Consider the following 16,360-nt stretch of genomic DNA (forward strand, 5'->3'; position numbering starts at 1 on the left):
GTATTGATCATAGTGATTCAGGAGTACAATTAAAACAGGTTAATCTGCTCCACCAACATCAGACAACTATACTGAAAACCCTTAAATTGTTGAAATAAGTAAATCAAGTCACTGATGAGGACTGTCAGATTAAGTGGTACCTGCCATGGACATGGTGATGTAGTAGGAAGATCGGCATACAATGAACCAGGAGGTTGTGAGTGCAAATCCCAGGTGAGGATATGTTGAATAATAATTACTGTATAAATGAACATGCACAATATAATCATGTACTATGTCACATATGAAAGTAAAAAATGTTGTACACTGAGTGAACAAACAATTAGGAACACCTGCTCTTTCCATAACATAGACTGACCAGGTGATGTCACCAGTTGAATCCACTTCAATCAGTGTAGAGGAAGGGGAGGAGACATGTTAAAGAAAGATTTTTAAGCCTTAAGACAATTGAGACATGGATTGTGTGGGTGCCATTCAGAAGGTGAATGGGCAAGACAAAATATTTAAGTGCCTTTGAACAGGGTATGGTAGAAGGTGCCAGGCGCACCGGTTTGAGTGTGTCAAGAACGGCAACGCTGCCGAGTTTTTCCTCGCTCAGCAGTTTCCTGTGTGTATCAAGAATGGTCCACCACCCGAATGACATGCAGCCAACTTGACACAACCGTGGGAAGCATTGGATTCAACATGGGTCAGCATCCCTGGGGAACGCTTTCAACACCTTGTAGAGTCCCCGCCCCGAAGAATTTAGGCTGTTCTGTGGGAAAAAGTAGAGGGTACAACTCTATATTAGGAAGGTGTTCCTAATGTTTTGTCCGCTCAGTGTATAATAAAAGCGCTGTGTGTGGGAGTATCCCTAACTTTTTCAACTGACTAAGAGCTATGAATGGATCAGTGGTTCACCAATCAGGACCTTGATTGGCCCTGTAACAAGACGTGATGTGTAATTCATTTTTATCTTTCGGACACAGAAACGTTCTCGCAACGTTCCCATGAAACGTGTCTAGAACACGAACATCTTACGTTCTGAGGACATGGTAAACAGGTTCTGGGTAAGTTCTATGTTATATTAAGGGAATGGTCTCTTGGAAACATTCCTTGTACATCACAGGAACATTCCTATGAAAACATCAGTTAATGACCTTTTGAGACTGTCGTACCCCATCACAACCAATAATATAAGCTTGTTTACACAATTGTTTGTAAACAATGCAATTGTAAACCAACACTCCATAGCCTCAAAACATGATTAAAACAATATTTTGGATATCATGGATGGTCAGTCCTTGCATCCATATCTCTGTCTATGAATTTGAGAGTGGTTACATTTCTCCAGCCCCATCCCTCAGCTGTTTACCAAACTGCTTTGTTATTGTTTGAACTGCAGATTGCCTCGAAGGGAACGTTCTCTAAAATAGTTGGGTTCTCAGTGGTGTTGGGTGTGTGTGTCTGTGATGGTTGGAATAGTGTGTGTGTGGTTGCAAACTGTGGGTTTGGTGTTTGTTGTTGATGATGTGACAATGAGAGGTGTGTGTGTGTGTGTGTGTGCGTGTGCGTTTGTGTGTGTTCCTCAGGGAGAGACAAATCACCTTCACTGCAGGTCGCAGTGATTACACTATGCATAATTCATGAGCTTGAGATGAATATCAAATGCATTTTACAGCTTTTTAATCACATCTGCACACTAATGAATATGCAAAACAGTTATGATTGAGATTCAGATACGCTATCATACAACTATCTTACTTTCCTGTTATTTCAATTCAATTTGTTTGGGCAGGCAGGTAGTTTACTGAGTAGAAGTGGAAAATATATCAAATTAATCAAAAGAATATGACATAATCCAAGCATTCCTACTTGGGAAGGACTACTTAGCTCCTTGAGTTTCAGATCGTATTTGTCACAGCTGCATTATTTTACTGATACCTGCATATGAATTCAAGGTCAGGATTATGCATGTGACTGACACATTTAGTCATGCCCTGGTCAGAGCCCCATTGGGAATATGATGGAGTGTGGAGCCATAGGAATGAATCAGAATGATTTCCAAAAGTCTCTGTCCAAATCTGCCCTCACACAGTGTATAATTCTCCACAAAGATCACCCAATTATCGTAGAGACTCAGAGCCCATTGAATTGCAATTATTCTGTGATATCATATTACTTCACTGACGCATGAACCCTCAGTCCTGTTAACACAGCTAGTCTCACACAATGGGCCTGTCTTCTTCTCTCTCAGTGACTGGCTGTCTAATAAAGTGTTGAAGGGGGGGGGGGGGGGGGGGGGGGGGCAAAGACTTAAGAGAGAGAGACAGAGAGAGAGGGAGATAGAGAGAGAGCAAGCGAGGGAGTGAGGCAGAGAGAGAGGGAGTGAGACAGAGAGAGGAGTAGGGAGAGAGAAGTCCAGCCAGACTCCCAGCTAACAACAAACGTTCCCACAACTTGAGAGATGTATGGTTGTCTAATGTTGGTGGGGCATGTTAGCCTGTTTAATGATACTACTGAATGACTATGATCAATAAAATATATCTTTTTTTGTACTTTTAACAGAGTTAAGATTTACTTCAAAGTGCATTCACCCTATTGATTACACCTATCAAGTTATTTCATCTACATAAGTGCCTAGGGAGGAGGGGTTAGGGTTTCTTTGCAGGGCCTAACTATACTGGCCCAATAAGCACTTGCCCTAAAGATATCCCTTATTGGGAAAGTGGTTAGGGCATTTGACATTGGTGCTGGTGACCAGTGTTCAAGACCTGCTAAGGGAGTCACCCTGCTCTTAACAATACAGTAAGATTAAGAACACCTTCCTAATATTGAGTTGCACCCCCCTCTTTGACATGTGATTATTGGCCCAGTATAGTTAGGAATGTCCCAAAGAAACCCTAGGCACTTCTGTGGATGTGAAACAACTTGATAGGTGTAAGTAATAGGGTGCATGGACTTTGAAGTAAATCTCAGCTCTGGTAATTTTTTTTATTGATCGTAGTGCAGTATCCTTAAAACAGGTTAACATGACCCACCAACATCAGACAACTATACCGAAAACCCTTATATCGCTGAAATAAGTATCTCAAATCAATGAGGAGAATAGTCATCTTAAACGACACGTACATGGTGGCATAGCAGGAAGATCGGTGTACTGTGAACAAAGAGGTTGTGAGTTCAAATCCCATGTGAGGACTGTTGAATAATAATTACTGTATACAAGCACAATGTAGTCATGTATGTCAGTTAAAAGTACTGTGTGTGTGAGTATCTTTGCCAATAGACAAAGAGCTATGAATGAATCAGGGCCTGTTCCTTCCATCAACTGATAGACAGAAATGTTATTGAAACGTGTCTAGAACATTAATATATTTTATTCTGAGAATATGACGACCATGTTGTTTGGACGTTGATGGAATATTCTCAGAAAACTGGTATATTCTGGGAACATGGTAATCAAGATGGCGAGCAGGGAATAGCAGCCGTTTTACGGGTTCCTGACCAATTGTGCTATTTTCTTTGTTCATTTCCTATGACCAAAAAGTGCTTCTAGACATCAGAACCGCGATCACTAACCTCAATTTGGATGATGATTTCTACTTCAATGAGTTGGAGGCAAATAACATATTGCTCATCCTGGACCAGGCGTAAATCCCCAACACTCAAAGAAGGAAGAGACGGCGTTATAGAGGCAGGCGTGCGGGATACCTGACGAGACTACATCGGCGAGTGGATAAACAGCCTCTACCCTCCGTTCTATTGGCGAACATGCAATCACTGGAGAATAAACTTGATGAGCTCCGCTCGAGACTATCCTATCAACGTGATCTGAAGAACTGTAATATCCTATGAATCTCCGAGTCATGGCTGAACAAGGACATGGAAAATATAAATCTATCATGGATTACAAAGGGAAATCCAGCTGCAAGCTGCCCAGTGACGCAAGCCTACCAGATGAACCAAATTCCTTCTATGCTCGCTTCGAGGCTAGCAACAATGAACCATGCATGAGAACACCAGCTGTTCCGAACTACTGTGTGATCACACTCTCCGTAGCCAATGTGTCTATTACATTTTTTAATTGAATCTTTATTTAACTAGGCAAGTCCGTTAAGAACAAATTCTTATTTACAATGACAGCCTACCAAAAGGCAAAAGGCCTTTTGCAGGGACGGGGCTAGGATAAAAAATAAAAAATAGGACAAAACACACATCACGACAAGAGAGACACCGCAATACTACATAAAGAGAGACCTAAGACAACATCATAACATGGCAGCAACACATGACAACACAGCATGGTAGCAACACAACATGGCAGCAGCACAACATGGTAGCAGCACAAAACATGGTACTAACATTATTGGGCACAGACAACAGCACAAAGGCAAGAAGTTAGAGACAACAATACATCACGCGAAGCAGCCACAACTGTCAGTAAGAGTGTCCATGATTGAGTCTTTGAATGAAGAGATGGAGATAAAACTGTCCAGTTTGAGTGTTTTTTGCAGCTCGTTCCAGTCGCTAGCTGCAGCGAACTGAAAAGAGGGGCGACCCAGGGATGTGTGTGCTTTGGGGAACCTTAACAGAATGTGACTGGCAGAACGGGTGTTGTATGTGGAGGATGGGGGCTGCAGTAGGTATCTCAGATAGGGGGGAGTGAGGCCTAAGAGGATTTTATAAATAAGCATCAACCAGTGGGTCTTGCGACAGGTATACAGAGACCAGTTTACAGAGAAGTATAGAGTGCAGTGATGTGTCCTATAAGGAGCATTGGTGGCAAATCTGATGGCCAAATGGTAAAGAACATCTAGCTGCTTGAGAGAACCCTTACCTGCCAATCTATAAATTACATCTCTGTAATCTAGCATGGGTAGGATGGTCATCTGAAACAGGGTAGTTTGGCAGCTGGGTGAAAAAGGAGTGATTATGATAGAGGAAACCAAGTCTAGGTTTAACCTTATCCTGCAGCTTTGATGTGTGCTGAGAGAAGGACAGTGTACCGTCTAGCCCTACTCCCAAGTACTTGTATGACTACCTCAAGCTCTAAATCCTCAGAGATAGGAGTCACACCGATGGGGAGAGGGCTTTCTTCTTACCAAACCACATGACCTTTGTTTTAGAGGTGTTCAGAACAGGGTTAAAGTCAGAGAAAGCTTGTTGGACACTAAGAAAGCTTTGTTGTAGAGCGTTTAACACAAAATCCGGGGAGGGGCCAGCTGAGTATAAGACTGTATCATCTGCATATAAATGGATGAGAAAGATTCCTACTGCCTGAGCTATGTTGTTGATGTAAATTGAGAAGAGCGTGGGGCTTATGTTCGAGCCTTGGGGTACTCCCTTGGTGACAGGCAGTGGCTGAGACAGCAGATGTTCTGACTTTATACACTGCACTATTTGAGAGAGGTAGTTCGCAAACCAGGCCAAAAACCCCTCAGAGACACCAATATTCCTTAGCTGGCACACAAGAATGGAATGGTCTACTGTATCAAAAGCTTTGGCCAAGTCAATACAAATAGCAGCACAACATTGCTTAGAATCAGGGGCAATGGTGACATCATTTAGAACCTTTAAGGTTGCAGTGACACATCCATAACCTGAGCGGAAACCAGATTGCATACCAGAGAGAATACTATAGACATCAAGAAAGCCAGTCAGTTGATTATTTACTAGTTTTTCAACACTTTTGATAAACAGGGCAAAATAGAAATTGGCCTATAACAGTTCAGATCAGCTTGATCTCCCCCTTTAAATAAAGGACACACGTGGCTGCCTTCCAAGCAAAGGGAACCTCCCCAGAGAGGAGAGACAGGTTAAAAAGGTCAGAAATAGGCTTGGCGATGATAGGGGCTGCAACCTTAAAAAACAAAGTGTCTCAACCAATTGAGCCAGATATTTTTTGGGGGGTCAAGTTTAAGGCGCTCCTTTAACGTCGCAGACTCAATGACTGCCTGCAGGGAGAAACTTTGTAGAGCATCGGGGCTAGTCGCATTAGAATGGGTGGGAGATGAGAAAATGTTGGACGGGCAATGAGGCATGGTTGAGTCAAACAGGAATCCTGACTTAATGAAGTTGTGATTAAAGAGCTCCTTGTCAGTAACAACCACATCATCAACAATAAAGGGACATGGGCAGCTGTGAGGAGGAGGGTTTATTCTCCAGGTCTTTAACCGTTTTCCAGAACTTCTTGGGGTTAGACTCACAGAGAGAGAACTGCTCCTTAAAGTAACTAACTTTGGCCTTCCAGATAGTCTGAGTGCACTTATTTCTCATTTTCCTGAACAAGAGCCAGTCAGCCTGAGTATGTGTGTGCCGGGCCTTTCTCCAAATGGAATTCTTTAGTTGGTGTATCTCTGTCAGATCACGGTCGAACCAGGGGCTGAACCAAATTTAATTCAAATTTTCTTTACGGGGCGTGTTTGTTAACAATACCACTGAAAATGTCAAAAAAAGAAGGTCTAAGTGTGTTTGACAGAGAGGAACAAGCTGACTCTATACCAATTTACAGAGGCCAGGTCAAGAAGGAAGGCTTGCTCATTAAAGTTTTTTAGCAAGCGTCTATGACAAATCAGGACAGGTCGTTTCAGTGAGCAGCCATTACGAACACGGGCTGTAAAACAGTGATCACTAAAGTCATTACAGAAAACACCAGACTGATTCCTATCAGGTTTATTTGTGAGGATAACATCAAGGAGAGTAGACTTTTCTGGGTGTTTGGAGTCATACCTTGTGGGATTGGTAATAATCCGAGAAAGATTTAGGGAGTCCCATTGTTTTAGGGCTTGGTCATGTGGTTTAAGGAGGTTCCAGTTTAGGACAAATTCAGACAGTGTAAGGGGCCAGGGGAGCGTTTAGGGAAGGTAGAGCACAGGCCGGTGTTGATGGTGGACAATAACACCCAGCAACAGTCAACAAGAAGCTATTTGAAAGTGTAATGCTTAAAACCAGCAAATCAAGTTGTTTGGGGACAGACTTGGTGGAGACAACCGAGCACTGAAGGTGTTCCTTGGTAATGATTGCCACTCCCCCACATTTGGAAGATCTGTTTTGCCAAAAAAGGTTATAACCAGAAAGGTTAACATCAGCATTCAAAACACTCTTTCTTAACCACGTCTCAGTAATGACCAGCACATCTGGATTGGAGCTGTGAACCCACACTTTCAATTGATCCATTTTAGGTAATAAGCTTCTAGTGTTAACGTGCAGAAAACCCAGGCTTTTACGAGAGCAGAAATCTGTGGAACAGATTTCAGAGCACAAGTCAGAATTGGGGCTAGCAACAGTAGATGGGCCAGGGTGTACATGCACATTTCCAGATATCATCAGCAGTAATACAATCAGGGCACGGCAGAGGGGAGAGCTCTGCAGTGTTGATTTTCTATGACATTTGAATGTGCATCAGATAGCAACAAGATTATATTGTACAGCAATGTCATCAGATAACATGAATACAAAGCCGGCGAGAGGTGGTTAGAATAGGATGGGAGGCCAAGAGTCTGTGTAACCAATAGAGAGTCAGAGTCCCGAGTGTGGAAACAAACATAGTCTGTCCCACAGTTGGGTAAACAAGCACGTTCATAGTCAACAAAGCACGCAGGAGTCATGAGGCAAATAGCACAATAAATAGATATAACGACTATAACGGCCATTGTAAGTTCAAAGAGTCACTCGCCCCAACAAGACAACTTGAGAGAGTAACTCTCTGAGTCCAGTAGGCTACAAAAGTCTGAGTAGGCTACAAAAATCAATAAATAGTAGTCAGTTAATTTAAGCGCTTCTAATGAAGCTCACATAATAAGCTTCACAAGTTAATTAGCCTACCTAAAATTCTGATCAGTCCAACGTCTGCAGTGTGTGTGTATAAGTGTGTGTGTGCTGGAGGCCAGTGAAAGCTCGGGAGAGGAAGACCTTTAAACAACATTCATAAGGCCGCAGGGCCAGATGGATTATCAGGACACGTACTCAAAGCATGCGCTGGACAGCTGTGCAAGTGTCTACACTGACATTTTCAACCTCTCCCTGACCCAGTCTGTAACGTTTCAGGCAGACCTCCGTAGTCCCTGTGCCCAAGAACGCCCAGGTAACCTCTCTAAATGATTATTGCCCCGTAGCACTCACATCTGTAGCCATAAAATGCTTTTAAAGGCTGGTCATGGCTCACATCAACACCATCCTCCCGGACACCCTGGACCCACTACAATTCACATACCGCCCCAACAGATCCACAAATGATGCAATCTCTATTGCACTCCACACTACCCTTTCCGACCTGGAATGCTGTTCATTGACTACAGCTCAGCGTTCAACACCATAGTGCCCTCCAAGCTCATCACTAAGCTAAGGACCCTGGGACTGAACACCTACCTCTGCATCTGGATCCTGGACTTCCTGACGGGCTGCCCCCAGGTGGTGAGTTTAGGCAACAACACATTCGCTATGCTGACCCTCAACACAGGGGCCCCTCAGGGGTGCATGCTTAGTCCCCTGCTGTTCACCAATGACTGAGTGGGCTCGCAAGACTCCAACACCATCATTATGTTTCCAGACGACACGACGGTGGTAAGCCCGATCACTGACAATGATCAGACAGCCTATAGGGAGTAGGTCAGAGACCAGGCAGTGTGGTGCCAGGACAACAACCTCTACCTCAATGTCAGCAAGACAAATGAGCTGATCGTGGACTACAGGAAATGGAAGGCAGAGTACGTCCCCATTCACATCGACAGAGCTGTAGTGGAGTGGGTTGAGAGCTTCCAGTTCCTCGGTGTCCACATCACTAAGGACCTATCATGGTCCAAACACACCAACACGGTCATAAAGAGGGCACAACAACACCTCTCCCCCATCAGGAGGCTGAAAATATTTTTCATGGGTCCTCAGATCCTCAAAAAGTTCTACAGCTGCACCGTTGAGAGCATCTTGACTGGCTGCATCACCGCTTGGAATGGCAACTGCTTGGCATCCAACCATAAGGCGCTACAGAGGGTAATGAGTACAGCCCAGTACATCCCTGGGGCCAAGCTACCTGCCATCCAGGACATCTATACCAGGTGGTGTCAGAAGAAGGCCCTAAAAAGTGTCAACCACTCCAGCCACCCTGGTCATAGACTGTCCTCTCTGCTACCACACGGCAAGTGGTACCAGAGTGCCAAGTCTGGGACCAAAAGGCTCCTGAACAGGTTCTACCACCAAGCCATAAGACTACTGAACAGTTAATCAAATGGCTACCCTGACTATTTGCATTGACCCCTTTTTTATCTGCACTGGCCCTCTTGCACTGGCTCCATGCACACTCACTGGACTCTACTCACACACTCAGACATACTACAATGACACTCCAACACACACATAGACTACATACGACTTCATACGCTCACACACACAAAACAAACACACACACATGTATATTGATGCCACACACACATAGACACACTTTCACACCCTTCACATACTGTATATATATCTGCTACTCTGTATATTATCTATCCTGATTGCCTAGTCACATTTACCCCTACCTACATGTACATATTACCTCAATTATCTCGTACCCCTGCACATTGACTCGGTACCAGTACTCCTTGTATATAGTCTTGTTATTGTTATTTTATTGTGTTACTATTTCCATTTCCATTTTTTTATTTTTAACTCTGCGTTGTTGGGAAAGGGCTCATTTCACGCTAAAGTCTACACCTGTTGCATTCGGCGCATGTGACAAATAACATTTGATTTGTGTATGTTCTGTTTGACATTAAGAGAATGTTTTCCTAACTCGAACACCAAACCATGCTAAAAAGATTCTCAGAAGGATTTTGCTAACAGGTCAAATGTTCCCCTAACTTACGGAAAACGGGACACTCAAACATCAAGGGAATATTACAGGTAACATTACAAGAACATTCTCCTAGAATAGTTTTTCTCTACATCTCCAGTGCCTTTCTTTCCTCTCCACAGCCTCCTCAAAATGTCCTCAAGCTTAGAAAGGCAAGTGTGTATGTTGTTAAAGGCCTCTCTCTCTCTTCTCCCTGTCTGTGATCCAGCAATGGGAGCAGGACACCACTAACCTGTGCTTCTCCAACCTGCCTGTGTCTATGGACGAGCTAATTTAACCCTGTATTTCTCTCTCCCCCCTCCCTCCCTCCCTCCCCCCACAGCAACAGGAGCAGGACCCCACTAACTTGTACATCTCCAACCTGCCTGTGTCCATGGATGAGCAGGAGCTGGAGAATATACTGAAGCCCTTCAGTCAGGTCATCTCTACACGCATCCTCAGAGACGCCAACGGCACCAGCAGAGGAGTGGGCTTTGCCAGGTAACCAACTTGTACACCTCTGAAATGAAGTCTTAGGTCACAGCTATGTAGGAGATGCAAAAATAGATTCCTGCGTACTGTATCATGTATACCTCCATACTTAAACATTTATTGACAATTGCAATGTTATGATCATATATATCTTGGCTTTGTCAAGGAATGGCTAGCTTGCCAGGGTCACATTCAGTTGCCAAATGTTGTCGAACGTTGCAGATAGAAATGCCATGAATAGAGCTGATGTGATTCTGTATGTTAGAGAGGCATGTTTGTTCTACATAGCCTATTTCTATCTGAACATTCCAAAACATTGTGTCCTGCTAAACGTGCCCCTGGTAAACTCAACTGTCTGCTGAGCCCTCTGCTGGTTACTGGGGATAGTACAGCATCCTGTAAATCAAGTTTTATTTGCAGGATGGAGTCAACAGAGAAATGTGAGACTATCATTCAACATTTCAATGGCAAATATATCAAGACTCCACCTGGAGTACCAGGTGAGTCATCTTTATCTCATCATGTTTTCTATTTCTTTTTAGAACCAAGTTTATTCTGTATGATGCCTTGGTTGAAAGGGTCAGGAGCAACAGAAAGGCTACATCTTCCACAGTATCTTGATTCACTGTCATATTTTCATTAAGCAATAAGTCCCGGGGGGGTGTGGCATATGGCCAATATACCACGGCTAAGGGCTGTTCTTAAGCACGACGCAATGCCGAGTGCCTGGACACAGCCCTTAGCTGTGGTATATTGGCCATATATCAAACTCCAGAGGTGCCTTACTGCTATTATAAATTGTTTACCAACGTAATTAGAGCAGTAAAAATAACTGTTTTGTCATACCCGTGGTATACGGTCTGATATACCACAGCTGCCAGCCAATCAGCATTCAGGGCTCGAACCACCCAGTTTATAATGTACAATATACAGTATAAACACACAGATTCTATCCTTCAGTGCTCCACAGTCACTCAACCCTCTTCTTCTCCTCTCCTCCCAGTGCCCTTGGAACCCCTGTTATGTAAGTTTGCAGATGGAGGACAGAAGAAGAGACAGAGCCAGGGAAAGTACCTGCAGAATGGCCGTCCCTGGACAACAGATGGGGAAACGGTGAGTTCTCATTCAGACAGTAAACAGTCTGCCATCTTCCCTGTAGTCTTTCTTGTTGCCATTTAACCAAGGCTATTCAGGTACTTTCAACTGTATTAAGTACAGTAACATTAAAGTAACTGTCCAGTGTTGCTTCATCTTCTACAAGGAAATAGCAAGCATTTTTTAAACGGTCGGTTTGAGATACAAGTTTGAAGTGATTTCTCTCCAATTTATGCTTTGGCCACAAATACGAGTATAGGATGAGTCAACAACATCACTTGGGTATGAGGTAACAGAACATAAACTTTTAAAAGTGAGACAGTTACTTTAAAGCTCAAACGGGATTTTTTGTTACAATTTCTTTCTGGTTAGATATTTCTCATTCAAACACATGTATTACTGTATGTGTGCTTACTGCATTGTATCTGAATGTGTTTGACCACAGGGAGGAATGACACTGACCTATGACCCCACCACAGCCTTACAGAACGGGTGAGCGAATACTCCACCAACACCTCCATCACACCGGCGGCAGTCATTGCATTTTGGTTCACCGTTCCAACGGAAGGCTGTGTTTGCCTTGCAGCATTGCGGAGACAGTGGCGGTGTGCTCTGTGTGGTGCTTACGTTGGATTTATCGAACGTATGAGTTTTGTTGCACACATAGCCAGATGATGCTGCGTACCATTTTGCGCAACGACGCTCTCGGTTTGATCAAGGTGTTAAACCTCAATGAGATGATCCTAGACATATGTACAGCAGGGATGACCGTGTGTGTTGGATACTGATGGGTTTCTTCTTCTCTCTCTCTGTGTCTGCAGATTCTACTCTCCCTACAGTATGGCCCCTAACAGAATGATAGCTCAGACATCCCTCGCCCCCTACATGCACTCTCCTGTTAATACCTACCAGGTCCGTCTGTTGTATTTCTGTGGATATATTACTGTGTACAGAGGATTTATTTCTTATTAGAAACTGGGTGGTTCGAGCCCTGAATGCTGATTGGCAGACAGCCGTGGTATATCAGACCGTATGCCACGGGTATGACAAAATACTTGTTTTTACTGCTCTAATTACATTGGTAACCAGTTTCTAACAGCAATAAGGTACTTCGGGGGTTTGTGGTGTATGGCCAATATGCCACGGCTAATGGCTGTGTCCAGGCACTCCGCTTTGCGCCTAAGAACAGCCCTTAGCCGTGGTATATTGGCCATATACCACAGCCCTTCGGCCCTTATTGCTTAATTCTGAAAATTTGCAGAAAGCATACATCTTATGTTGTGTGTCTGTCTTTCTTCTCTGCTGCAGATCCACAGTCCACAGTCCTGGATGCATCATCATCAGTCGTACCTCATGCAGCCCTCAGTGAGTTTTACCCACTGCTACTGTGGGTCTGTTACTGCCTATTAGTGAATCAGTGTGATCTGCCTGTCTCTCAGTTTCTGTGTCTGAGAGAAACACCTGTTAAGCATAAACATACCGACACTCTGTGTGATGTTTTCACTCAATGTTTGAGCTGTGTGACAAACAATTGTGTGTGTATACATGCATACGTGCATTTTTGTTTGTCTATGTGAATGTTAACTCTGTGTGTGTGTCCGTAGGGCCAAGTCCTGACGCCGGGCATGGACCACACCATGTCCATCCAGCCAACCCCTATGATGGGGCCTCTCACACAGCAGCTCAGCCACCTCTCTATGGGCAGCAGTGGCACGGTCAGTCCCAACAGAACACTACTGTATAGACATACAGTAGATACTTTGGACAAAGACATTGTGTTGTCAGTGCCATCCATAACGCCACTTTCTATCCCTCAATGAAGACAGTTTTACTCAGAAAAGAGACAAATGTGAATAAGATTCTATAATGATTACCAGGGGCGCAACTTTGGTTTTGGAAGTGGGGGGGGGGGCATAATCACATTTTTTAAATATATATATTTTTTAATCCAGTCAGATAAACACTCCAGCCTACCCGACCGCTTGGAGGCGTCCACGTGGTCCTAAAGCACAACGTTGCCTCGTTTAGTATCACATTCCAATGATAAAACTGGGGGGGACAAAAATGCAATTTCAGAATGTGGGTGGGGGACATGTCCCCCCCATCCCCAGTGAAAGTTGTGCCCCTGATGATTACGTTCTAATAGTTTTCTCCTCTCTATTTTAGTATATGCCTGCAAACACATCTATGCAAGGGACCTACATCCCCCAGTACACCCAAGTGCCTCAGACCACTGTTTCAGTCGAGGTAAGAAACGTCCTACTACAATTTACTTTACTGACTTTATTGTCCCCGTAGGAAAAATATGTTGCAGTATCATGTACACATTTAAAACTATAATGTGGTATGAAACAACTGGTCTCTTTACTGACGATTGGTTGATTGATGAATACTTCTTCAATATGTTAACAGGAAAGTGCCATCCAACAACAGGTTTCCCTGGAGACTCCCACAGAACACACAGGTTACTCCTATCAGCTTAGAAAGTGAAGAGGAGGGACAGGTGGGTTATACTAGAGTCTATTTCCTGGGCCACCTGCGGTCCATACAGCTCAGCTCAGTGCATAGTGACTCTGGACAGAAGCACCAGACAGTCACACTAAGGACAAAAGGATATTTAAAAATCAGAGGCTATGGTAAACTCTTGAATACATATGAATGGATACTGTGAAAACAAACAGAACATGGAGCATCTATTTTGACCACAGAACATGACTCTACAGTCGAAGAAAGAGAAACACACACACAGGATTTTTTTGTGCACATATTAACAAATTATTTTCCTAAATATTCTGGGGAGCCAGAATGAAATCAGGATCATAAAGTTACAACAACATGTGTTGTCGATTAGCTGTACTTTTTTTGTAAAATATGCTGATTTCGTTTTTCATTATCTGTTATTTGTAAGCTTTTCACCTGAATTCTTTGTTATAGATTCAAAAAGTCACGAATCAAAGATTTTTTTCTTCATTTCACAATGCCATTGTTGTTTTTGTTCACTTCACCGTGTTTTTACTGGTAAATGTTTGACGAGAGAAGGCTGAACCAACTGCTTCAGTTACTTAGATCATAGACGGTGTCATATCTGGTACTATCAACTGAGATACGGTTTTTAGCACTTGGGTCCCTAGTTGAAATTCTCACAATAATTCTCAGAATCTAAATAGATATTTAGTAATAAAGCTTAAGACAATCAAACATTGAATTGATTATTTCCTGATTCTGGCCAATTATAAAAAAATATATATATGCATGATTAAATTTGACATGAAATACATTTAGTTGCTGGTTATATTTGAGGAATTGAATCTTATATTGCTCCAATGCCAACCAACAACATAAGTATTTACATTTGGTTTTAGTGGGTTAAGCTGCTACCCTTTAAACAGACCCAAAGTTGTTGTTAGGAGTTCACATTATTGAGTGTTGCGCTAGTAGTTTTAACAAGTAAATTCGAGATCCAAAACCTGCGGCCAGTTGGCTACTGAGATGCTGTGTCTTTTTGCTCCCACAAACGCTACTTTCTCTCTGTCTGTTTATAGATGCCTCTGTTTTTGTTTTGATTCCGAGTGACTGTTTTTTTATTTAAAGAAAGTTTGTGAGATTTTTTATTCGATTTAATACTTTTCAGATTGATACATTTTATTTTTGGTAGTGTGCATTGTGAGTAGTTACATGTTTCTATGGACAAGTAGATCTGTTTTTGAAAGATTTGTTGTCTTTTCATTTTGGAATAATGTCCGTCATTACCTTCATTTTTGTTTTTCTTGTTCTCAATCTGTTTTAATTTTCAATAACTTGGAAAATGCTCTAAATGTTTGAGAGATTTCAAATCAGTCTGTGTCATCAGTTTTGGCACATTCACCATTTAAAGAGGTGTGCTCAACTGCTCATCACTCCAAGATAATTATGGGCTCTATTCAATCCCAATTGAAATTTAAAGGCAATGTTCCCGCATCGGCGGAAACCGCATTCACGGTAAACGCTGCATATGTCGGCTCAATTGGAAATTACCTTTAAATGTCTATTGCGCAATCCGTAACACTTCAGCTTCACAGACTGAATCGAGCTCTAAGTATAATACCTCTTAGAAATGATTTCAGAAATGTGTCCTACGTGGTAGAGTAGTCACTAAATCAGTAGTTAGGGAATGCAGTGTGAAAAGTAACATTACCTCCTACGCAACAAGAGCAATGTAAAGTCAGCTGAGTGTTCGTGGGCAAGATTCGGAGACGTTTCCTAAGCTCATAACTTCTATGGTTCTCCAGGCTGCCCCGCACAGTCACAGCGGGTACTGTCTCCATAGCTTCACTCTTCCGTCAAACGTTCACAAACCAGGCCTAAATCCCAGGTCAAACATCCAATCAGACTGTTTTGTTTCTTAAAAAGGCCAGTGATCTATGCAATTAAAAAAAAAAAAACATCCACAATAACGCAATACTTACGCTGTAAGAACTTTTTATTTTTCAGGTGACAACAATGGGCTGTTTGTCAATAGTGACTTTTGAAACTTTTATTTTAGTTCATCCAAAACGTTTAGTTGTAAGATTATACGCCTCGTTGTTCATCTAATGACAGTGAGATCGCTGCATTGATGGGAATATCTGTATATGCTCTGCAGGCTATCTACTACCCCTAACCTTAAATCGGTGATAGTATGACCATCTGTAGAACATCTACAGATGGACTATCCAAATAAAGTGTTACCATGTTTTCATGTACAGCATGGCTCATGAGTTTGGAGAAAAATCACTCGGCTATCTTGCTAAAGGCCTCACACCATCTCCTAAAAATGGGATACTGACTACCTTGTCCATCCAGATACACAGTCCTTATTGTTGGTCAACCAAAATATTGGTTGTTGCTTTTTTGTTTGTTACCAAAGACATCATCCGGTAGACATTAAGACATTTCTAAGTGATCAATGCTTGGTTTAGAATACATCTGCAGGTCTTTCTTTTTCCTTGATTTGTGACTGTA

General features: G+C 42.7%; 1 protein-coding gene across 1 annotated transcript in view; it reads left to right on the forward strand.

The window, feature by feature from the left end:
- LOC120061035 (RNA-binding motif, single-stranded-interacting protein 2-like) overlaps positions 1–15,813 on the forward strand; it is a 35,065-nt gene extending 19,252 nt beyond the window's left edge. The window contains exons 5-13 of the mRNA XM_039010528.1: positions 10,137–10,294; positions 10,706–10,785; positions 11,289–11,398; positions 11,826–11,872; positions 12,202–12,292; positions 12,689–12,745; positions 12,985–13,095; positions 13,547–13,627; positions 13,793–15,813. Of these exons, the coding sequence (XP_038866456.1) occupies positions 10,137–10,294; positions 10,706–10,785; positions 11,289–11,398; positions 11,826–11,872; positions 12,202–12,292; positions 12,689–12,745; positions 12,985–13,095; positions 13,547–13,627; positions 13,793–13,870 (813 nt within the window). The 3' untranslated portion in view covers positions 13,871–15,813. The remainder of the gene's footprint in view (positions 1–10,136; positions 10,295–10,705; positions 10,786–11,288; positions 11,399–11,825; positions 11,873–12,201; positions 12,293–12,688; positions 12,746–12,984; positions 13,096–13,546; positions 13,628–13,792) is intronic.
- The last annotated feature ends 547 nt before the right edge of the window (positions 15,814–16,360 follow it).

Source organism: Salvelinus namaycush, chromosome 16, assembly GCF_016432855.1.
Source record: "Salvelinus namaycush isolate Seneca chromosome 16, SaNama_1.0, whole genome shotgun sequence".
Lineage (NCBI taxonomy): Eukaryota > Metazoa > Chordata > Actinopteri > Salmoniformes > Salmonidae > Salvelinus > Salvelinus namaycush.